At 43.8% G+C, this 25,148-nt stretch overlaps 1 protein-coding gene across 4 annotated transcripts in view; it reads left to right on the top strand.

Moving 5' to 3' along the window:
* The window catches only part of PTPRB (protein tyrosine phosphatase receptor type B), a 124,232-nt gene that overhangs the window by 94,325 nt on the left and 4,759 nt on the right, over positions 1-25,148 (top strand). For all 4 annotated transcript variants that reach the window (XM_021091988.2, XM_021091987.2, XM_001926867.8 and 1 more), the window contains 11 exons: positions 5,828-5,934; positions 11,014-11,113; positions 12,117-12,200; positions 12,304-12,321; positions 12,440-12,521; positions 13,100-13,190; positions 14,158-14,234; positions 16,228-16,362; positions 17,651-17,773; positions 17,955-18,118; positions 19,757-19,892. In XM_021091988.2, the coding sequence (XP_020947647.2) occupies positions 5,828-5,934; positions 11,014-11,113; positions 12,117-12,200; positions 12,304-12,321; positions 12,440-12,521; positions 13,100-13,190; positions 14,158-14,234; positions 16,228-16,362; positions 17,651-17,773; positions 17,955-18,118; positions 19,757-19,892 (1,117 nt within the window). The remainder of the gene's footprint in view (positions 1-5,827; positions 5,935-11,013; positions 11,114-12,116; positions 12,201-12,303; positions 12,322-12,439; positions 12,522-13,099; positions 13,191-14,157; positions 14,235-16,227; positions 16,363-17,650; positions 17,774-17,954; positions 18,119-19,756; positions 19,893-25,148) is intronic.

Raw genomic sequence — 25,148 nt, 5'->3', positions numbered from 1 at the left:
GATATCCAGCCATTCATGTTTTCTCCATGGGCCAGAGTCCATTCTGGTTGGTCAGTGCCCAGGTCTTATTTTGAATATCATCCCTGAATCTTGGAAGAAACTTTTCTGCCGGCCCCAAAAGGAGATAGTGATATGGCATCAGGCCTGAGAACATTCCCCTCCCTAGCATCAAAAATGCAGCCTAACCGTTTTCCTAAAAGTGGGGACTCACTTTGGGCAGGCACTCTCTATAGCTACCTTTGCCCGGGACTCACCACAAAACTATCCCCACCTGTTCAAGGTTGGCACCTCCAGAGTAAGCACACACAACCTTAGTGATGTTTGCTTCAAGAAGAGGCCCCATGAGAAGTTCCCATCTTGGATCAGTGGAAACGAATCTGACTAGCATCTATGAGGACACAGGTTCAATCCCTGGCCTCGCTCAGTTAAGGATCCAGCATTGCTATAAGTGTAGTATAGGTTGCAGACGTGGCTTAGATCCCACATTGCTATGACTGGTGGCTACAGCTTCAATTCGACCCCTAGCCTGGGAACCTCCATATGCCACAGGTGTGGCTCTGAAAAGACAATAAAAAAAAGAAGAGCCTATCTGAAGAAGATGAGATCTCACAGCAGAGAAATAAATATGAAAGATATCAGCACACTGGAATCCTTTAGTTTCTGCGACAATCAAGAGATGCCTCAGCTCCTTGGTTACTTAGGCTCCAGGAAATTTGAGCAAACGTCTCCCAAGGGCTGTTTTTTTCTTCATGAGCTGGAAAGTTGAGGCAGTTTTTGTTTGTTTGTTTGCTGTTTGAGAGAGAGATGACTCATTACTACATTTCTTTTGCTTTTTTTTTTTTTTTTTTTTTTGTCTTTTTAGAGCCACCCCCACAGCATATGGAAGTTCCCAGGCTAGGGGCTGAATCGGAGCTGTAGCTGCTGGCCTACACCACAGCCACAGAAAGGTCAGATCTGAGCCATGACTGTGACCTACACCACAGCTCATGGCACATTACTGCTTTAAAAGAGAGAGAATAAAAAGCAGTTCACAGCTGGACCGGGCCCCCCTGTCTCCCAGCACACTCCTTCCTGTCCATGAAAGCAGCCCAGATCCTAGGGAGAGCTTGAGTTCCAGGGTTGCCACTTTTTAGCCATGTAACCTTGTAAACGGGCTTTCAGTTCTCTAATCCTCACTTTCCTCCTCGGAGAAACATCACAGGGCTGTCCCGAGGCCTCAAGGAAGTGATAAGTCAAACCTAGTCTTGTCCCTTCTAGATTAAGGTCTTGCAGTGGTTCCCATTCATTTCCAGGAGCAAGTGAGGATTCCAGGGCAGGGCCCACACAACCCCCACCCTGCCTTCTACCCACCCGCCAGCCCTGTCTCTCACCATCTGCCCCAAGTACATTCTGCCTATTCATTGTGCCTTTTCCGTGGAGTTCCCTTAAATCTGACACCACTCTCTTACACCTCTGAGTCATCACACCTTCTTTTCTCTTTATTTGGGATGCCCTCCACTCTCCCGTCTGACCAGGGAATTCCCTCACACACTGCAAAAGCCAACTCAACTCGCAGCTAGCCCCGCACCTCCCCTGTTAACCCACAGCCAGACAGTTGGGCCCTCAGCCCTGTTTCCACAGCACCCTGTCTCTCCATCCCTCTAATCCTCCAGCAACCAGTAGTTTTTAATCCTTTGTTTAATTACCTACTCTTTTCACCAGACCATGAGAGAGCACAGGTCTGATAGGGGAGACAGACATGACACTGGTCACAAAACCATGTGGCAGGCAGCTGGCACCAAAGAGGCGCCATTAAATGTTTATGAACAAACAGGGGGACGAGGAAAAACGCTCTGTGAAGAGTTATCGATTCTTATTATGGTTTAATCAACTCATGTCATATTTATTTGTTTTCTAAGACACAGCTTTCTTATATTTGTCTGTATTTGGTTCAGTCCTGTGAAAAGCATGCTGAGCAGATAATGCTTGCTAAGAGCATGGAGAGCTTTGTGCTCAGTGGCCGCCTCTGTGGTAGCTGCTGAACCCAGGCTCCAAGGCAGTCAGAATTCTGCCTGTCTGAGGATGATAATCACCGTGGCGACCCTCAACGCTATCAGGCATCTTTTTTCCAGAGAGACTAGATGGGCAGGAAGGAACGTGGAAAAAGAAAAATTAGGATTGGAAAGAAACGGAAAATGCTGGGTTCAGCTGATATGCAAGTTTATTATGTCAATCAAGGTATAATGGGTTCCCATTCGTTGTTGAGTTCCTATTATTCAGGTATATGAGTAGCACTGAAAACAGACGGATCCTGATGGGTGAGAAGCAATTTGGAGGTTAAGAAAGTGCTGATCTGGTTTTCTTTCTATTCTAAATAGAACAGCAATGTGACCACGATCAGGGGGTCAGCTTCTCTTGACCTCATTTTCCTCAAATGAAGAAAGTGGAATGCCATGGTCCATAGCTTTGTGATAGAGAATTCTGATGGTGTACACATCTAAAATTGAAAAACTTACTCTCTGATATCAGTGCATTAACATGACCTTATAAACATACACAGAAGACATGTCTGTAAAATAGAGGCAGAAATGTGGAAGGACTAAGGGGTGTAGGTACATAAATGCTGTGAAGGTTCAGAAGGCTTCTTGAGAGAGGAGGAGCATTTAGTTAGGCTGGGCATTGAAAAATGGGGAAGGATTTGCAACTATGGAGATAGAGGCAAGAGGAGATTCCAGGTGCAGAAATCAAGATGCAGGGGCAGAAATACACAGACTGGAGAGGAGCAGACAGTTCAGCTTCAAAGTAGGGGTTATATAGAGGGGTCATGGGAAAAACAAAACCAGGAAGATAGGATTGGACAGGATTCCAAATAGGTGCTAAGTGCTGGGCTGGGAATATGGTTGTGGTGTCCATTTTTGGAAAGGTTTTAAGGGCAGACTTCCTGTTGACCCACGGATTTTAAGCCGAGCCTATAGTAGTAGGTGGTTATCTCCTTCCGGGGTTTCTAAAGGCCTTTATTCATCTGGATTCATTTTGTACTTTGTGTTTACACCGTGACTCCTCAAATGCCAAGGCAGAACCTGGCAAGGTTGTTTTACCCAATGCTTTTATTTTTACTGATGATAAAACGAAGGCATCAAGATTGTTTTACCCAATGCTTTTATTTTTACTGATGAGAAAACGAAGGCATCAAGAACTAATCAGTGACAGTGAGAGCTAGACCTCAGCCCCACTGCTTCCTAGCTCAGGCTCTTTTCTCTGTCTTTCCAATATGAGTCACTGTTGTTAAACCAAAGTGGTTTAATTCAGCCAAGAGGAAATAAGAGAAAGAGATCTGGACTAAGAATTAGAAAATACTGAGTCTGACTTTCTTTTGTCAGTTTTCTCTAAGGTCTTCAGTGAGACACAGAATCTCCCCAAGCTTCAGCTTCCAAATCTCTGAAGCGAATACACTTCTTAGATTAGAGAGGTCGGAGATGGTCAGAGAGAATCATGTTTGTGAAAGTTCTTCACACTTACAGAGCACTCTACAAGTGAAAGAAACTCTTTTCGTTGGAAGACTCTTTCTTTGTCCAAAGATACAATACATCAGCAACACACACCAACTCCTCCCTCCCACTTAACATGTGTTGACTGCTTGTTTCCCTTTGGGAACATCTCACAAGCTTTCCATCCACAGTCTGCGTTTCCTGGAAGTACAGCTTTTGACTTGGGAGGTTCCTTTAGAGATGGAAATTATAGGTATGGTGGATCAGTATCATGTTAATGATATTGAGGAATTATACTTGGGCCCAAGCATGAGTTAGAAGGTGAGGGCAAAAGTCAGAACAATTTGTCCTGGCCTGGTAATACATCAGCACATGCCCAAATAGTTTGGGTTAAGCAAATATAGATTTTTTTTTAAGGAAAAAAATTCTTCCATTTCACTTTCATATGAGATATATATATATAGATGTAGAGATATAGTTTTGTTTTGTTTTTTTTGTTTTTGTTTTTTTTTTTTGCTTTTTAGGGCTACACCTGCCACATATGGAAGTTGCTAGGCTAGGGGTTGAATCACAGCTGCAGCTGCTGGCCACAGCCACAGCCACGAAAGATCTGAGCCACATGTGCCACCTACCCCACAGCTCACAGCAACACCATATCCTCTAACCCACTGAGCAGGGCCAGGAATCAAACCCATGTCCTCATGGATCCTAGTTGGTTTCATTACCACTGAGCCACAATGGGAACTCCCACTTTCGTATGATTTAAATTAATACTAAAGGAGTTTCTGTTGTGGCACAGGGGATTAAGAATCCGACTGCAGTGGCTGGGGTTGCTGCAGAGGTGTGGGTTTGATCCTGGCCTGATACAATGGGTTAAAAGATCTGGTGTTGCCACAGCTGTGGCATAGGTTGCAGTTGTGGCTTGGATTCAGTCCCTGCCCCAGGAACTTCCATGTGCCATAGGTGCAGCCATAAAAAAATACTAATTAATTAATTAAACTAGAAAAAATTTTCCCAAGTAAACCAAGCCTGATACTCTATCAGTAAACCTACAGTCTTAAAGTCTTCAGCATAGAATGACCTCAAGAGGTCGCCCAAGCCAGTCTTTAAGTTAAGCTGCTCATCCTCCAGCTTTCCTGAGAGTTTGTTCCCCTCCAGTCTCTGCTTAAACCCCATCCATGACTAGGAGATCACTACCTAAGAGGCAGCTCAGACTCTAGATGTTAGGAAGTGATTTTATGTTCCTAAACCACACTGCCCCATGACTTCAGCCTCGTGAGCTTAGTTCTGCATTCAAAAAGAAAAGTCATCATGTCTATTTCCTCTTCTAGAAGGCAGCTTCTTTAAATCTGAAGTCAATGATCTCGTTCTTCTAAGACTTCTCTGTCGTCATCCTGGTCCATCATCTCAAATGATCTCTAATGCTTCCTAAGATAGAGCCCCAAGACACTAGTGCAGCTCTCTAGCCTGGGCCTGACACCCAGAGAACATGAGACCTAGGTCCTAGGCTGGGGACAATAGGCTTTTTATCCAGGCTGAGGTTACAGCTCAGTCTTTTAAATAGCTGCATTTCCCTCTTTATTAAATTGAGAGCCAGCTGATCTCCAGGCACCATCCCACATGGACAACCGCCTCAGCAGCTCTCTTGACCATTTGGAATTAATTCCAAATGTCAGCTGAAGAGTTCTAAATCCATGTCTCAGTGTCACTGTAAATCCCACACAGCCCAGGCAGGGCTGCTCCCCTTTCCCCAGTCTGGCTCCCCATTTCTCTCGGTGATGCCAGAGTTCTTTCAGATGACCTGAGCTCACATCTGAGGACCACCCTTCTCCTCCTCAGGCTGGGCCTATCTGGTCCCTCCTCTCAATGCCTTTCCCACTGCTGTTCCCTCTGCCTAGACGGCAGGCCTGGCTCCTCCCTGTCTGCAGATTTCTGTGCAAATGTCTTGTCAAGAGACCTTCACTGGCCACACTGAATAAGGCAGTCCCACTTACCCTGTCCCCACTGCTTTCCATCTCCCTTACTCTGGTCTAATCTTTTTCATGTACATATCACCACCTGGCACATCATATTTGTGTGTTTATTGTCTGACTTTCAACACTAGAGAACGCAACCTCGAGATGATAGAGACTTATTCTTTGCAGTTTATCCAGTTCCTGGACAGGGACGGGCACACAGGAAGGGCTGAAGAATGCATGAATGAATGCATGAACCCAGGTCTATCTGATTTCATAACTCACATTGTACCTGACAAACATATGACCAGGTGATCAGCCTGTTCCTCCTTGAAAACATTCTCCAGGCAGCACTACTGTGGTCAGCCACGACAATGCCGTTAAAGAAATCGCTTTCCTTTTCAGAATCAGCATCCGGGCTTTTACCCAGCTGTTTGATGAGAACCTGAAGGAATTCACAAAGCCACTCTATTCAGACACATTTTTCTCTTTGCCCATCACCACTGAGTCAGGTAAGGCTAACCTTTCCATCCACCCACATGGTCCACCAACCACCCTGTCACCTACAAGAGCATTTAGTGGGGAGATCTGGGGACTTGGCTGATGATGGGGGGAGCAGTTATTTTCACTTGGAATGTAATCTTTATATGATTATGGATTAATGTGGATTAGAGAAATTGCAGAACTTTTGAAGGAGAATGGACTGAAAAGGGCTTAATCTTGAAAAGAATGTAGAAGTACCAGATTTTTTTAAATGATTTATTAAATTATTTATTAAAATAGTGGGTAAGGGAGTTCCCATTGTGGCTCTGTGGTAACGAACCTGACTGGGATCTCTGAGGACATGGGTTCAATCCCTGGGCTCACTCAGTGGGTTAAGAATCCGGCATTGCCATGAGCTGTGGTATAGGTCACAGATAGGGCTTGGATCTGGCATTGCTGTGCCTGTGGTGTAGGCTGGCAGCTCCAGCTCCAGTTCGACCCCTAGCCTGGGAACCTCCATATGCCATGGGTGCAGCCCTAAAAATATATATATATATATATATATATAAATAGTAAAAATAAAAATAGTGGGTGAAAGGAGTTATGGCCTAGTGGTTAAGACTTGGCATTGTCACCACCATGGCTCAGGCTCAATCTCTGGCCTGGGAACTTCCACATGCTACAAGTGCAACCAAAATAAAAAAGTGAGTAAAAAACATTCCAGTCAAGAATTTGCACAAGCCAAAATAGAAGCAGGTACAAAAGGCTTTCAGTCATAAGTGGGAATGTATACATGAAATTTATACATAGAATGCAGAGGGGAAAAAAAGACTAGAAGAAAAAATATTGAAGTATTAACAATGACTAGTAGTGGGATCAAAGTAGTGAGATTGTAGGTGCTTTTCCCCCTTTTGTTGTTATATGTTGCTTTTACATGATAAAAAATGTTGATTTAGGAGTTCCCGTCGTGGTGCAGTGGTTAACAAATCCAACTAGGAACCATGAGGTTGTGGGTTTGACCCCTGGCCTTGCTCAGTGGGTTAAGGATCCGGTGGCCTTGCTCAGTGGGTTAAGGATCCGGCATTGCCATGAGCTGTGGTGTAGGTCGCAGACATGACTTGGATCCCACATTGCTGTGGCTCTGGCGTAGGCCAGTGGCTACAGCTCCGATTAGACCCCTAGCCTGGGAAGCGGCCCTAGAAAAGGCAAAAAGACAAAAAAAAAAAAAAAAAAAAAAATGTTGACTTAAAAAGGTTTACATAAATTTATGAAAGAAATATCTCTAGTGTGTTAGTGGGAAAGCTTGAGTAATAATAGTAGCTAATATTGACTCTTTACTCTCTCTGCAGAGCTGCAGTTTTAAGCATTATACTTAGAATAATTTAACCAATCCCCACTACAATCTTTTGAGGTAAATACTATTAGCATCGCCATTTTAAAGGTGCAGATTTGAGGCACCAAGAAATTATGTAACTTGCCCAAAATAGCCAAGCTGGGATTCCTGAAACTTTAACCTCTGCACTGCACGATTCAGAATATCTCCAATATGCTGAGAGCAGCATTATTTTTTAGCACATTGTTCCTTGATACCATTATCTGCCCAGCCTTTCACGTAACCAGTGAGACCAACTCACGCTTGGTCTCAGGAAGTTCTTCTTTATAGCTAAAACAGTCTCTCCTGCTGCATGACAAAAGATGACTCAGCCTCACAAACACTCCCATCTATTGATGCCAGATATAGGGATAATCTCCCACCTTTCAAACCAAAAATGGATCAGAACACAGTTAAGAGGATTTAAATGTTTTTGCTTATAAGTTAATGTTAAGGAATTTGTAAACACAGTTCATCCCCATTTAAAAATATTGTCATACAACAAAAATTGTATGTAGTTCAATAAAAGAAGATAGTAGATATATACACAAAAAAAGAATATTAACCACATTAAAAGAAAGATGGTTGTGTTGATTTGGTGATTGTTGAAAACCAGCATCGAATAAACAAAATTAAGGGCTTAAAATGCAACTTCAGGTGTTCCCATTGTGGCCCAACACAATGAATTGACTAGTAACCATGAGGCCCTGGGTTCAATCCCTGGCCTCTCTTTGGAGTTGCTGTGAGCTGCAGTGTAGGTCGCAGACGTGGCTCAGATCTAATGTGACTGTGGTGTAGGCCTACAGCTGCAGCTCCCAATTCAACCCCTAGCCTGGGAACATCCATATGCTATGGGTGTGGCCCTAAAAAGACAAAAAAAAAAAAAAAAACAACTTTGAAAATGGACTACCCCTGAAGTTCCCATTGTGGCTCAGTAGACATGAATCTGACTAGTAACCATGAGGAACCAAGTTCAATCCCTGGCCTCACTCAGTGGGTTAAGGATCTGGCATTGCTATGAGCTATAGCGTAGGTCGTAGATGCAGCTCAGATTTGGTGTTGCTGTGGCTGTCGTGTAGGCCAGTGGCTACAGATCCAATTCAACCCTTAGCCTGGGAACTTCCATTTGGCCCTGGTTCGGCCCTAAAAAGACAATTAAAAAAAAAAAAAAAAAAAAAAAAAAAAAAAAGACTACTCCATAGACCTAAATGCAAGAGCTAAAATAATCAATCTTTTAAAAGAAAACATGGTGGGGGAGAAGGAAGAGAAAACATAGGAGTAAATCTTTGTGACCTCAAGTTGGAAAATGGTTTCTTAGCTATGACACCAAAAGCACAGGGACAGACAACAACAGCAAAATAGACAAATAGGACTTAATCAAAGTTAAAAACTTTTGTGGAGTTCCCGTCGTGGCGCAGTGGTTAACGAATCCGACTAGGAACCATGAGGTTGCGGGTTCGGTCCCTGCCCTTGCTCAGTGGGTTAACGATCCAGCGTTGCCGTGAGCTGTGGTGTAGGTTGCAGATGCGGCTCGGATCCCGCGTTGCTATGGCTCTGGCGTAGGCCGGTGGCTACAGCTCCGATTCAACCCCTAGCCTGGGAACCTCCATATGCCGCGGGAGCGGCCCAAGAAATAGCAACAACAACAACAGCAACAACAAAGACAAAAGACAAAAAAAAAACAAAAACAAAAAAAAAAAAAACTTTTGTGCTTCAAAGGATCCCATGAGGAAAGTGAAAAGACAAATCACAGAATGAGAGAAACTATTTGCAAATCATATATCAGATAAGAGCCAAGTATCCAGAAAATATAAAGAACTCTTACCTTACAACTCAATATTAGACAAATAACACAATTTTAAAATGGGCAAGGGGTGTGAACAGACCTTCCTCCAGAAGATACACAAATATCCAATAAGCACATGAAAAGATGCTCAACATGATTAGACATGCAAATCATAACCTCAATAAAATACCGCTCATACCCACTAAAATGGCTATAATCAAAATAACAAATGTTAGCAAAGATATGGAGAAATCGGAACCCTCACATATTGCCTGTAGAATGTAAAACAGTATAGCTGCTTTGAAAGCAGTTTTGAAGTTTCTCCAAACATTAAACCTAAAGTTACCATTTGAAAGCAGTTTTGAAGTTTCTCCAAACATTAAACCTAAAGTTACCATCTAACTGAGCAATTCCATTCCTAAGTACATTACTCAAGAGAAATGAAGAAAAGACTTGTACATGAAGATTCATCGCAGCATTACTCAGAAAAACCAAAAAAAAAGAACCCAAATGTCCACCAGTGGCTGAATGGCTAAAGAAAATGTGATACATCCACACCGTGGAGTATTATTCAGCCTGAAAAGAAATGAAATACTCATGCATGCTACAACACTGATGAATCTTGAAAACACACTATGTGAAAGAAGCCAATCACACAAAGCACATTTTTAGGATTCAGTTCCTATGAAATGTCCAGAGGAGGGAAATCTGTGAAGACAAAGGAGATCAGTGGCTGCCAGGGTCTAGGGAGAGGGACTGGAGAATGATAGAAAAGGGACATGTGGATTCTTTTCGGGGGGTGATGAAAATGTTACAAAATTGAATGTGGTAATGAGTGTAAACCTCTGGGACTATACAGAAATCACTGAATTGTACCGTTTAAATTGGTGAATAGTCTCGTAGGTGAACCGTATTTCAATAAACAGTTTTTAAAACGGGTTCCCTGTTCACAAACTCCCAGTGGCAATGTCAGACCAGATAATCAAAATGGGACTTGATTACAATAATTCTGAGCAATTCACTGGATTTACCAGTGTCCCAGATGCTGTATAACACATTTCATACAAATGAAATGGCGTATTTACCTTGGTGGCAAACTGCTGGCCTTTATCTTCACACACAAGCACAAATGAAGTCCCGAATTCCCTTATAAACGGAACACCATTAACTTTAAAGGTATAATGATCAACCGGCTGTTTTCATGGTGGTAGCCAGTGTTTCATCTGTTCAGCTGTATACTCCTAGCCTTTTTTTTTTTTTTTTTTTTTTTTTTTGGTTTAGTTTTCCAACATGTAAGGTTTTTTTTTGTCTTTTTTGCCATTTCTTTGGGCCGCTCCCGCTGCACATGGAGATTCCCAGGCTAGGTAGGGGTCTATTGGAGCTGTAGCCCAGGGCCTACGCTAGAGCCACAGCAACGCCAGATCCGAGCCGCATCTGCAACCTACACCACAGCTCATGGCAAGGCCGGATCGTTAACCCACTGAGCAAGGGCAGAGACCAAACCCGCAACCTCATGGTTCCTAGTCGGATTCGTTAACCACTGCGCCGCAACGGGAACTCCGCCCTAGCCTTTAGATAACACATGCCTTAATGTGGGCATCATTTGAATTCCTCTGTAATAACGTTCCTAGGGAGGTAGGGTTTCAGTAACTTATTGGTTCTTCTTCCTTTTTTTTCCTTTTTAGGGCTGCACTTGTGGCATATGGAGGTTCCCAGGCCAGGGGTTGAATTGGAGCTGCAGCTGCCAGCCTATGCCACAGCCACAGCAACACTGGATCAGAGCCGCATCTGCGACCTACACCACAGCTCATGGCAGGGGCCAGGGGTCAAACCTGTGTCTTCATGGATACTAGTCCAGTGTGCTACCACCAAACCACAATGGGAACTCCTTACTGGCTAACACTGATTTTCCCACTGATGGGTTTGTTGTTTCCATCTGGATTATTTTAGAGCCTTTGTTTGGAGTTATTGAAGGTGTGAGTGCTGGTCTCTTCTTGATTGGCATGCTGGTGGCTGTGGTTGCCTTATTCATCTGCAGACAGAAAGTCAAGTGAGTACAAAGATCCTTTTGGTGACTGGGTCCATAACTTTAAAGATATACCTGAAAATAAATGCTCTTCAGCCTGAAAAGTAAGAAGGGAAAAACCACTTAATTTCTCCAGGTTAAATCTCCTTTGCTTCTCAAGAAAAATAAGAGTCAAACACTAAAACTATGACTGGCTTTTTTCAGCCTCTCTATACACCGCTGCTGAGTCTTGCCCTAATCGAATGACTGAGGGCCATCTGTAGCCTCATTTGAATGTGAAATAGCTCCTTTTGCATAGAAAAAAAAATCCTGTGTGTGGTTCAGTTACCTCAAAGACAGAGATGTCTGCAGATTGTATATCAGAAAAGCACAAATGCTTTTCTGAAACATTCTGAAAAGCATGGTTGATATCTCCATTTAGTGGTTTATATCTGCCATGCTAACTAAAGAAGGGACCAAAAATGGAGTTCTCTGATGGCTCAGCCAGTTAAGGCTCTGGGGTTGTCACCGCAGTGGCTTGGGTCACCACTGTGGCGAGGTTCAGTCCCTGGCCTGGGACTTCAGGTGCGGCCAAAAAAAAAAAAAAGAGAGAGAGACCAAAAAGAACTAAAGCATGTGGCCCCAGTGCCATGCCCTCTTCTCTTAGGAAATTTTCTTTGGCACATCATCCTTTCTCTCGAAGTTATGTCTTGCATCTAAGGTTTACTGTGGTTTTTTTTTTTTTTTTTTTTTTTTTTTTAAAGAAAGTTTTATTGAGAGTGTGGGAAGTGATTATGACCTGTAGCCAAAAACCAGAAGACAGATCTTCAGCTATTGCAGAGATCTGTTTTTGAGTGGGAAAAATCTATTTCTTCTTTATGTTCTTCCTCCCTTTTCCCTCCCTCAAAGGGATGTTGGCTGAGTGTGAACGTACATGAATACTGAAAAATCCACATTTGCACAAACATGCACAGCCTTACCATAAATGGAGAAATGTGTTTAAATTAGTTCATAACCAGAATATAAATCCTCCCCCTCCATGTTTCAGCCATGGTCGAGAAAGGCCCTCTGCCCGCCTGAGCATTCGCCGAGATCGACCACTGTCTGTCCACTTGAACCTGGGCCAAAAAGGGTGAGCACCACGATTTCCTTCACTTCATGTATTGAAAGATGAATTGACTGCATTAGATGAGGTTTGCTAACAAGATCTTTCTTCTTCTGCCTTCCCTTCACAGTAACCGGAAAACTTCTTGGTAAGAGAGAGAATTCATTAATTACTCTATTACCCACTTTTGAAATGTAACTGGGGCTGGGTACAGCATCTTCCCTTTGCTTCAGTAATCTTTTCTTTCTATTTATTTTTAACTATAGCCCAATAAAAGTAAATCAGTTTGAAGGGCACTTCATGAAGCTGCAGGCCGACTCCAACTACCTTCTATCCAAGGAATACGAGGTACAACTCAGACACGGTGATGCTCTGACACCCCCGATCCTTAGCAGAATTTTCCTCCCCGCCTTCACTGTGGAATCACCAGCTGATTGGGCTTAAGAGCTAGGATGACACTTGGAGTCTGAGCTGAGCATCTCTTTATGCCTGAATCCATTCCCTGCACAATATCCCACCTAGTCTCAGAGGCCAGTTTGGTCTCCAGAAGAGCACAACAAAGTGCTACCTAGATCAGGTGGTAAGAAAGAATTCAACTTCAAATGCAAACGCAGTCTGTCAGTCATCTAACATGACCTTTTGCTTGACTGAGAGACAATGTGGTTTGGTGAAAAGTACCCAGGCTTTGGATTCAGTGCCCAGCTTTGCCACCTGGGTGACCTGGAGCACAAGGAGCCTCATCTGTATAAAAGAGATGGATACTTCCTGTGGGGCTGTTGTGGGGTCAGAGCTTAGGCATGAAGCATATAAGACATTCCATAAACAGTAGCTAGTGTTGCATATTCTTATGTGACTATGTATCGAAGATGTATGATTTGCCTTATTCTATTTCCCATTCTCCTACAAACTTATTTTTGACCTCATAGGACTTAAAAGATGTGGGTCGAAACCAACCATGTGACATCGCACTCTTGCCAGAGAATAGAGGGAAAAATCGATACAACAATATATTGCCCTGTGAGTTTTGTGCTGAAATTTGTAATACTATCTTCCACTAGCCATTTCTTCCCTTTTCCAGGAGTAAAATGGGGCTAAAGAAATATGATATAGCTGGATATGGGAGATCTGAAGCTCTGAATGTCTTTAAAAAGAAATGATTTGGAGTTCCCTTCATGGCTCAGTGTTAACAAACCTGACTAGGAACCATACGGATGTAGGTTTGACCCCTGACCTTGTTCAGTGGGTTAAGGATCCAGTGTCGTCGTGAGCTGTGGTATAGGTCACAGATGTAGCTTGGATCCCACATGGCTGTGGCTGTGGCTGGCCTCTGGAGCTGTGATTTGACCCCTAGCCCAGGAACTTCCATATGCGGCCCTAAAAAATTAAAAAAAAAAAAAAAAGAAAGAAAGAGAGGAAGGAAGAAAGAAAGAAAGAACGAACTTGCATGTTATTGTCCTTCCCTCCAGAAGGGTCTCAACCAGCTGAAATTTGGGCTATGAGAAGCCTTTTATGCTGTTGACATTTCACCATGTGGTCCTACGGCTTCTCCTTGGGGGCCTAAGAGTGGTAACAGGGTTAACAGTAAAGGGCCAACCTGGGTTTACTTAAAAGTCTCTAGCAATTTTTATGTGGGGTGTGTGTGTGTGTGTGTACAATTAGGTGAAACAACAGAAGGTAGTTTTTCTGGATTGTATGCATTCCAACAGTGAAAGGGAGCTGGCCAGTCCATCAGGGAAATGGTATAGTGTTAGGAAATCAGAGAGGGGGCTTCAGGGAGCATTAGGCTTTTGTGTGTTTCTGGGCCACCTATGCAACCAGAGGCAAGTTAGTTATCCTGTCTGAGCCTCATCTGCAAACGGGAGATGAGAATACCTCTCTTGTGGGGCTTTTGTGGGGGTCAGAGCTAAGGCCAAGCATTCTATAAACAGTAGGAAAACCACCCCCAGACTTGCTGACAAATTTCTCTCAATAAACTTCCTTCCAGATGATGCTTCTCGAGTGAAGCTGTCCAATGTGGATGACGACCCGTGCTCTGACTACATCAATGCCAGCTACATCCCTGTAAGTGCACCCTGGGGCCACAGGCACTGGGATGGAACCTTGATGGGTTGCTATGCTGATGGCACCTCTTCTCCAATGTGCTTCCCTTGTCCTCAGGCTGGGAAACATATTGGTTTTGGAAGACCATGTCTGACTGCCGTAAAAGGCAGGCTGTCCAATTCAATCACTGCCAAGGCCCGTTTTTCACAATGGCTATAGTCACATAGGATTATAATAAGCCCAGGAGGCATTTTCAAAAGTTATTTTCTCTCTGCAGCCCTTAGTCAAGATTAGAGCTCCCTGAGGAGGCTGAACCTCCACTGCTAAGGCTGCCTCACTAGGGAAGCTGACGCAAAGTTATGTGGATTTTTGAAAACCATAGACACAACTCAAAGATTGTGTCAGACCTTTGGGCTCGGATCCTGGCTAGCATCTCGCCAGCTTCCCACAGCACCTACAGTGAAAAGAACGTTAAGGTCAGTCAGACTTGGTTTGAATCCCATCTCTGCCCCTTGCTGACTCTGGGATTTAGGCAAGTTATATCACCTCTTTGGTTCTCCATTTCCTTTTACAAAAAAAAAAGAAAAAGGATTTTTACTGTTTACCATCGTGGCACAGCAGAAATGAATCCGACTAGGAACCATGAGGTTGCGGGTTTGATCCCTGGCCTCGCTCAGTGGGTTAAGGATCCGGCATTGCCATGAGCTGTGGTGTAGGTCAAAGATGCGGCTCGGATCTGGCGTTGCTGTGGCTGTGGCATAGGCTGGCAGCTGTAGCTCCAATTAGACCCCCAGCCTGGGAACCTCCATATGCTGCGGGTGCAGACCTAAAAAGACAAAAACACAATAAAAAAAATTAAAAAGAAGAAACACTGTACATTGAAGAGTAGCTGTAAGTGAGACACTGGGCTGTGTAGAGGGACAGGGTTGGATGGAATCCTGATCCTTAAGGAACTCTCGACAGAGCTGGCGCATCAAGATATGACAAGCGATACCCTGAGAAACAGGCTAGAGCAGTGCTTCTCCAGCATCAACATACATCCACATCATCTACAGGTCTCCTTAAAATGCAGCTTCTAATCAGCAGGGCTGGGGTGGGACCTGGGATTCTGTATTTCTAATAGGCTCCTGGAGGATCCCCCGGCTGATGATCTGAGGACCACTCTCTGAGCAGCAAGAGGCTAGAGGTTGCTCAGAAGCTTCTGGGAGGAGAACATCCTCTAGCAGAGAGAAAATAAAGGCAAGCTCAGCAGAGCAGGCAACATGCTGAGACTTGGAGGATAAATAAGGATCAGCCAGAGGAGAAACAGTGTTTGGGTGGGCAGGGTGGCATGGGGGTGGCAGAGGTGATACAGTGTAGACGCCCTGAGGAGAGGCAAGGAGAGAAAGAGCTTCGACTGGAATCTGCAAATAATTCTATATTGCTGGAACGCAGGATGAGTGGGTGAAGATATCCTAGCTCGCAGAGTTGTGGTTATGGTTAAATAAGATCTGTGAAAGTCCTGACTCACGGCATGTTATAGGGTAGATGCTCAATAAACAGTGGCTTTTCTTCCCTTAAGTTTTCCTTGCATGGCATCTCTTGCCAACATCCCAAATCAATTATCCAAAATGACTAAAAATCTTGTATGTTAAAGAGGGAAAGAGCCTAATCTGCAGCAATTTCTCACACAGTCCATACACACACACACACACACACACACACACATGTATATATTCACAAACACACACACACCTAATTGAGGGTGAATTATTTTCTAAATTATTGCCTGAGACCTCCATGGTCTATAAGAATAAACCCAGCCTAATAAAAAACCTTGGCTCTTAACAATGGTTCAGTGTTCTGGCCTTTGTCCTTCCTGCTCCCAAACCTTGACACTTGTGTTAGTATCTTTTTCCCAAGTCAAGGGCCTGGCAAAGACTCACATATCATCTAATCCATAGAGCTAAGCCTTTGTGTAGAGTTCTGAAGAGGCCCATTGTTGCTGACTCTTCATATTGTAAATTCATCACAGGGCAACAACTTCAGGAGAGAATACATTGCTACTCAGGGACCTCTTCCCGGCACCAAGGATGACTTCTGGAAAATGGCGTGGGAACAGAATGTCCACAACATTGTCATGGTGACCCAGTGCGTGGAGAAGGGCCGAGTGAGTAACAACAGGCTTCCTGACATCCCAGCTTTGCTTCCTGCCAAAAGTTAGATGGAATTCTACTCTGCAACCCTATCATAGGCAAAGCCCAGAAAAGCCAAGTAGGCATCATATGAGACTACTGGTCATGAATTAAACTACTAGATTATAAAAGGCTCTATAGTCAACTCGGGTGACACCCACTTCTGATTCTGGGTCTGAAGTTTCAGTCAAAGATGTTTCCATTGGACGACTGGGATTCTCAAAAGTGCCTGTGACGCTCAGAAAGACTACCTGGCCTTTTGTCCGCTCCATCCTCCCTTGTGTGGGGAGAAGAGACACATGGCCAGAGTCCCTGGCTCCACCACTGCTTTCAGAAAAGTATAAGAAGTGAATTTTAGGAGTTCCCATTGTGGTGCATTGCAAATGAATCCAACTAGGAACCATGAGGTTGCAGGTTCGATCCCTGGCCTCGCTTAACAGGTTAACAACCCGGCTTTGCCGTGAGCTGTGGTGTAGGTCACAGACGCAGCTCAGATCTGGCTGGCAGCTGTAGCTCTGATTAGACCCCTAGCCTGGGAATCTCCATATGCCTCAGGAGCGGCCCTTTAAAAAAATTAAAGGTGAATTTTAGGCCGGGTCTGCACACACACAGTAAAGTAGTTGTCTGGACGCAAACCTCTTGTGATGGCATTTAAAATCCTCTTCTTTACATGGTTACTTTAAGGATTAAAAGAGAGATTACATGAAGTGCCCAGTATCTGGGCTCAATAATTATATGGTCATAATCCTCTTTCACCTGTCTCCACCTGGAAATGTAAGCTTAGTTAAATGTTCTGACTTCTCAAAGATCACCTGGCATCCAGGGCTGGCTTCAGTTTAGGACAGTGATGTTAAAATATAAACAACAACAAAAAAGGGTCAGGGAGACAATGCTTTCCTCTGCACAGCTAGATCTTTCTTTAAAAAAGAGAGAGAGAGAGAGATAGCGAAATTGTTAAGACATGGTTTATGTGCTCCTGGGCAAAATGCTAAGGAAATCAGCAAAATCTCAAGCCAGAGAACTCTGAGCCTGAAAAGAAAACGAACCCAGAGGATGGGGGCTTTGCTCCTTGTACAGTATTTTTCCTTCACTTGGCCCAGCTTCGACCTTGGCCACAAGAAGTTCATGCAAAGCCAATGGTCAAACTGCTTCAGCAGCTGACCCTGGATTCCAACTCGGGGAGACATGTCCAGCAGGGAAAGTCCAGGTTCGTGGAGGAGGCACCTTTCCGGACTCACTTTTTTTCTGCCCGTCTTCCTCTAGGTAAAGTGTGACCATTACTGGCCGGCGGACCAGGATTCCCTTTACTACGGGGACCTCATCCTGCAGATGCTCTCGGAGTCTGTGCTGCCAGAGTGGACCATCCGGGAATTTAGGATATGCAGCGTACGTTCCTTCGACCTCATTTAATGACACAGCTTGGGAAGTGCCCTACAGCTGTGAATCCCATTTCCGCTGCCTTCCTCTCCTGTGCTTTCAGAACCTGGGACTCCCCACCTGGGCATGGCTGTCACCTGTGCAGGTTTGGTCAGGGCTCTTGGTCTTATTACCAACTTTGCTTTTACAGGAGGAGCAGCTGGATGCGCACAGACTCATCCGCCACTTTCACTACACGGTGTGGCCAGACCACGGCGTCCCGGAGACCACCCAGTCCCTGATCCAGTTTGTGCGCACCGTCAGGGACTACATCAACAGGACCCCGGGGGCCGGGCCCACCGTGGTGCACTGCAGGTACCTGGCCACGTGAAAGCCAAAATGCTAGCCGGGAGCCTTAAAAAAGCCCTAGGCCAGAGGAATAGGGGGCGCGGGATGGAGGATTTGTTAGGGCCAATCATCCTGCTTCGGCCCAGAGGGTGTTCTTCCGCTCTCTTCCATCCCCTCCTCCCCAACCTCACCCTCTTGCACACTCTTCACTGCCAACCTCTCTCTGGCCCTCAAACTCTCCATCCTTCTCTCCCTGCGATACTAAATGCAAAGTCCTCATGTGACTCCCAGGTCCCCGATAGTCCGGCGCCAGCTCACACCTCAATGCAAATTTACAGAAACTCTCCTCCCCCTCTAGCTATGGAGGAGATCACTCCTGCTTATCCTTGCCTCTTGTGATTCTTCTTGCTTGGAATGGCCTCTCTTTGTCCTCCACCTGTTTAAATTCTAACCAGCCAACCAGCCTCGAAGATGCCTGTTGTAAACGTCCCTCCAGGTCGAGTAGCACTTGCCGTCTCTGGCAACCCAGTTTTGCTCTTATATTTCTGTTCTCTCTTTACTTTTCTTCCATCTCTACGTCCATAAAATCACCCTAACAAGTGTACCCCCCTCATCTCATTCTCTGCCTGCCACCCCCCACACCTTTCTCCCTGAGGAGCCTGTGTTTAGCTAATTAATGTTAGCAGCAACACTTTGATAGCCCTAACGGAATGGCACTAATAAATAAAGAGCAGGGAATTGCTACAGTTAGAGAAATGTCAGATGTGCTCATTTTCTTCCAATCAGCCCAGCACCTTAGGAGCCCTACTTTTATATGTCATTGGAACCCTGATGCTTTTAATAGGAACGTGAAGCACTCAAGAGCTTCCTGCTTTCTGAAGAATGGCACACATTTTCACCCAGTACCACTGGAAAACTGTTCTTTATCTTTTAAATATGTACATCAGAAATCCTCAGGTTATGTGACCCCTTTAGGGCGCAATTTGACAATCCTTGGTGAAGCTGAAGGTGTTCCTAAACTATGACCCAACAGTTCTGCTTCTAGATATCAGCCCTCGAGAAATTCCCACACAGGTGCACCGTGATGGTCACTGCAACACAATTTGTAATAGCGAAAAACGAAAAATGATCTCACTGTCTATCAGTAGGGAATGCATGAGCAGTGGTTGATGAACTCTATATAAAAGAAATTAGATCTACATGTAACAATGTAGATAAATCTCAGAAACACAATATTGGGTAGGAAAGTTGGCCAAAGGATACATAAAACATGTTACCATTTTAGTAAGTTTTGGAAACACAGTAAATGCATAGATTGTGTATAGATTTACATGAATGTAGGAAGAGTATAAAAAGCATGCACATGATACACAGCACGTGCACAGCACTCCTTACCCCTGGTGGGGTGAAATGGGGGAGGTGGGGGAAGGGAGGAGGAAGGATGGAAGACTGGAGCCCCGGGTTATATTTCTTTCAGATTATATGTCTTTGAGAGAGCACACTGAGCGCAAAGAATATCCCTATCTCCTCCTCTAACTTAGAAGGAAGAGGATTGTGCTGATCTCTGGATGCAGTCCAGAAAGGCCCATTTAATTAAATAAATAAATAAATAAATAAATAAATAAATACAAACAAGGCTCAGTCTTCTTTCATTCTCTCTTCTAGTGCTGGTGTGGGCAGGACTGGAACCTTTATTGCATTGGACCGAATCCTCCAGCAATTAGACTCCAAAGATTCTGTGGACATTTATGGAGCAGTGCATGACCTAAGACTCCACCGGGTTCACATGGTCCAGACCGAGGTAAGAGTTACGGCTGAAGGACACAGACCATCCTGTCTGCTTCCCTCCCTGCAAATATCCAGGGTTTTAATCTGACAAGGGCACAGAACCATGACTTATTAGGTGGAGAAAGAGAATTGAATATAGATGTTTTCTAGGACTTCTTATTTTAAAACAAATTTCAGTGACCTTGAGATGATGTGCATCTTTATCTTTACTGATCTGGTTGCCCACCTTCTTTAGATGGGGAGGAAAAAAGATGGATTTTCTAAATCAATGCATTAACTTGGGGAAAGGCCAGCTAGTTCATCTTGAAGATTATTTTAAGATAGGCTAGTGGTTGAGCACAAGGACTTCAATTAGTAAAGAAGAAACAGATTCTAATCTCTTCTTCAGCCCACCCCAGCTGCATCCCCATCTCTGTAGAACACCAAGGAGTGTACATTAATTGCGAAGATTAAATGCTTCCATTTATACAGTCCTTTGACATTTGCAGGGCATTTCTGAACATGTTATATCATTAATTTTTCACGAGCAAACAGATAAGTATTATTTTTCATTTCCAGGCTAGAAAACTGAAGTTCAGAGGCTAAAGTGCTTTGCATAGTTATGAAGTGGCTGAGCTGGGACTTGAAGTCTGTTCTAGAGAATTGCAAGCCCTAAGCCCCTAGTCCCTGCCCTACCATCTCAGAGTCCAATCTATGTCCCCCCACAGACCATGCCTGTCACTCCCCTGCATAATTGCCTTACCAGGCCCAAGTTTTCTTGCCCTTGTGTTTTCCAAGCAACTCTGCAAAGTCCTCTATTAAAAAGGTCAGCGCGCTGGGCGGGGGGAGTTCCCATCATGGCTCAGTAATAATGAACCTGACTGGTGTTCATGAGGACGAGGGTTCAATTCCTGGCCTCACTCAGTGGGTTAAGGATCTGGCATTGCCATGAGCTGTAGTGTAGTTCAAAGACATGGCTCAGATCCCAGGTTGCTGTGACCGTGGCGTAGGCTGGCAGCTGCAGCTCTGATTTGACCCCTAGCCTGGAAACTTGCATATACCTCAGGTGCGACCCTAAAAAGACAAAAAAAAAAATGTCTGTGGTCAAAAAGGTAAAAAGTTCTACATGCTACCGTATTTCCTCTTACTGTGCCAGGACATGTGAAAACTTGCAAAGGCAGCCATATGGACAAAATGGAGATGTCCTGCAGCAAAGGGTCTCTTGAGCTTTGCTGAGCCCACTGTGTCCCAAACCACTTTTTGACAGCTGGATTCTCTTCTTGTGCAGCACATATTAATATCCTGCAGATCCTCACAGACTATAACACATTTGGGAAAATATTGTGGTCATTGCCTCCTGTGGGCCGTATCCCCAACCCAGGATCCTCTGTCATCACCACTGATGCTGAGTACTCTCATCACAATTATTACATTATATTTTAAATATTTTATTACAGGATTTTTTTAAAAAATACACAAAACTAGGGAAAATAGTATAGTGAATTTCCATACCTAAATCTCAGTTTCTACAATTATCAGTATTCTGTGTTCTTTTTCTATTTATATCCCACATACACTATTCCCCTGCCCCATGACCTCACTGAAATATTTTAAAACAAATCCTACTTATCACATCACTTCATTCTTAAATACTGTATATTTAAATATATAATACTATATATGTTTTTATATTTTAAATATATTAATAACATTTCATAACATTTTTATGATTATGCATATATTTTACAGTTAAGGACTCTTAAAAATGATAACCACAATACCATGGTCACACCTAACAAATTTAATCATAATCCCTTAATATCATCCACTATCTAGTCAGCGTTTAAATATCCCTAATTATCTTGAAAACTACATTTTACACTTGGTTTGCATTAGAATCCAAAGTCCATACATTGTATTTGGTTGAAGTCTCTTTTACACTTCTTTTAATCTATAAATAACCCTCCCTCTGATTAGTTTTCCATGCCATTTGTCAAAAAAAAACAGTTCATTTGTTCCATAGCTTTTCCCACATTGGCAGTGTGGCTGACTGCTTTTTCATGGTGGTAATGTACTCATCTATTTCCCATAATTTTTGTCAGAAGGTCATTAGATGTAGAGGTTTGATTAAATTCAGGTTCCTTTTTACCACCATATGTTTCTTGGGTGCTGCTGAGTACTTCCTGTTGCATCACATCAGTGAGCACTTCCTGTCTGTCTCTCCTTCCAATCTGATGAAACTGACAATGACCTCCACTATAACGTTTTCTATCATCTTTCACTTAGTGGTTTTAGCAGCCACTGGTGACTGCTGTCTAGCTCCAGTCTATCATTGAGGGTTGCAGAATTATTTCACACTGTATCATAATTGTTTTCCTTCAGCTTTCTCCACAAGACTGTGAGTTTCTTAGAGGGTAGGGATTTGTTTTCCTTTGCTCTAGGCTCAATATTGACTTTTTTTCATCTATTAAATGAATGAAATATCCTACAATTAAGCTGCTAAAAGGTCAGCATCAGTGTTGCATTATTAACTGATTTTCATTTCCACAAACTTAAACCATATTTAATTTGTAATTTGGAGAAGAGGAGATTATGACATTATAAATCTGTGTGTGTGTGTGTGTGTGTGTGTGTGTGTGTGTGTGTGTGTGTGTGTGTGTGTGTGTGTGTGTGTTAAGGCTTCCTAGTCATCATCAGGAGCTTCTTGGGCCATGTATCACTTCCTTACAGCTGCCCAGAACTCTGGAGATGCATTTTGGCAAAAATCAGGCACCCCTACTGTAAACATCACTGGCCAACTTCCAGGGCAGGGCAGCACAGCAAGCCAAAGCTCTCTGTCCTCCTCCTGGATGTAACACCTCTTTCCCCTGTTCTCTTTTCCTTCTCCCCCAACCTCTTCGATGAGTCTCTGGTTCATATTCCTCAGCCTGCCTTTGAGTTCCAAGGGTGTGCCCTCAAGGCACCACTCTTCTTTCTTTCCATCATCATTTTTCCTGGGCTTCAGGAACCAGGTACACACTATCTGCTGAATCTCATTCTCCTTTCCTGGCATTCACCTAAGTACCTGCCTCCTAGACAGTTCCACCAGGAAGCCTTGCCGTCATCTCATCGCAAATTCAAAACCAATCTTTCTTTTAAAAAATGAACAACAGAAGCACTTCTGCTCTTGCTACCTCCAGTTTCAGGTGATGGTGTTGCCATCTGTCTTGCCTCTGTCTGTTTGCCCAGGCTGGGGATCTGACCTCTGTTCCTGCAGTCCCCACATTCCAGCATCACTAAGCCCTGTCCATTCTACCCAACATCTTTCTTGGTTCTGGTCTCTTGCCCACTGCCACTGCCCTTGATCAGCCCTTTGTCAATCATCAGGGGGCTTCTGTGGTAGCCTCTTTGTGGGTCTCCTACCTCTAGCTTCTGCCCTATCAATTCTTCATCACCACTACCACCAATGAAGTGCTCTCGCTGTGTCAGCTCCCTGCATAAAAGTCATGGGAAGCTCTTCATTGCTTTAAAATGAAGTTGAAGTTCTTCATAACCTGGATCCAACTTAATTCCCAGGTTCATGTCATAATACCAGCCACTCCCTCTGTTTTAGGGTCTGCCAAAATTAAGGAAGGTTTCTCTTCCTGGGCCAGAATCAACACTGATTCTTTTGATCACACTGAAATAAAGGTTGCAGTAAGATAGAAATGTTCTCTCTTCTTCTTCTTATTCTTTTTTTTTTTTTGTCTCTATCAATCAAACACAATCCCAAACAGTGTCATGGTATTATCTGTCTTGCTTTGAGGCTCTGCTGAAGGTGTTCTCCTTCTCCAGTCTCCGATGCCCTGGTTCCAGAGCTGGCACGGTTCAATGGGTCCTGAGAGAGTGCAGAAGGGTGCCATCCATAGCTGAGCCCTGTGGGTGACAGTCCCAGCAAAGGAGGAGGGACATTCTCACCCCTTGTATTATTTTTTTTCTGGGTCCACAGAGAGTCAACCTCAACTTTATGCCGCCTTATTTGGGAGACTAAGGGGCACAAGTCTTTATAGGTTTTGATAAATACATTAAAGAGCAGGAGTTTCTAAACAAAGAGGTATGAGACAGAATGGGCAAGTGTGTCCCTCTTCCTCTTAGCTTGACTTGGGGCATGTTTGCAGCCTGACTCTAGAAAGACCCTCAGAACAATAACTGGTTAAAGAACAATAGCTAATAGTTACCATCTGTCAATTTCATCTCCTCCCCACAAGGAGGAAACAGTGGGATGTTGTAGGGCTCAGTGTCCACTTGGGGGATTGTCTTGGGCGTTTCCCATGACCCACAGACCCTCCATTTTAGCTACACTTGACTGCTCGCTGTTTCCAGAACATATGTGCACTTTCATGTTACATCATTTGGAATGTCCTATTTCTTTGCTCAAATTCTTCCCAAATGTCCCCTTTTCTCTCTAGCTCGATACACCCCTGCCCCCAAAGTGAACTGGATGGCTTCTTCTCCTGTATGAAGCTTTGTGCACAACTCCATCCTGTGCTTATCACCTTATGGTTATTCGTTCACATACCTGCCCTTCTGCTAAACTGTGCACTCAGTCAGACCCCATGAAAGGCTATAAGTACAATCTGATAAATATCATCTCATTCCATAGCTACTGGTGAAACTGAACGGAACTGAGGCGTCACCAGTTCGCTGGACAGAGAAAAAAAGTGATCTTTTATGAGCTGAAGTTATACGTTAGATTTTGTCTACTTTTCCTGAAGAATAATGTGGGAAGCACATGAACAGTCTGAAGGATTTAATAGGAATCATTTTCAAAGGAGTATTCTGTTGGGAAAAGAATTTATATTTACGACAAGGCAAATTAATGAATATTAACTGGTTTCAAAGCCCAGGGTGGATCGCGGTTGAATAATTCATTAATAAGGCATAGCATAGAGGTACTGGCGCTCATTCACAGCCAAACTCTGAGGTCCCAAACTCATTTAATGTCCCAGGAGAATGGAAACTATGAACTATGCTTTGGACGGGGGAAAACAGGGACATGTCAGTCTATAGTACGGTAGATTGTTTTTAAGATGATAAAAATGACTGCCTGTACTAACAGCCACTTTCAGGAGAGTACCCTCTCCTTGAACTTTCAAGATCAGAGTGTCATAAAACACTCATAACAAGTGAGCTAGCTTTGTGAGCAGAAATGCAGAGAATAGTTATTAATATTAATACAGGCCTCACTTAGGGTTGGTTGGTTTCTTTGAAATGTCCTGATCTAATCTAATTATACCAAACCTACATGATGAGGGCCTGTGAGTAGAAGACC

The sequence above is a fragment of the Sus scrofa genome, chromosome 5, assembly GCF_054392235.1.
Source record: "Sus scrofa isolate SSC_HxYL_T2T_F1_AM1 chromosome 5, Sscrofa_HxYL_maternal_Yorkshire_Landrace_v2.0, whole genome shotgun sequence".
NCBI classification, from domain to species: domain Eukaryota; kingdom Metazoa; phylum Chordata; class Mammalia; order Artiodactyla; family Suidae; genus Sus; species Sus scrofa.
Note: the sequence above shows the minus strand (reverse complement) of the source record. Positions and strands in the feature narration are given on the sequence as shown.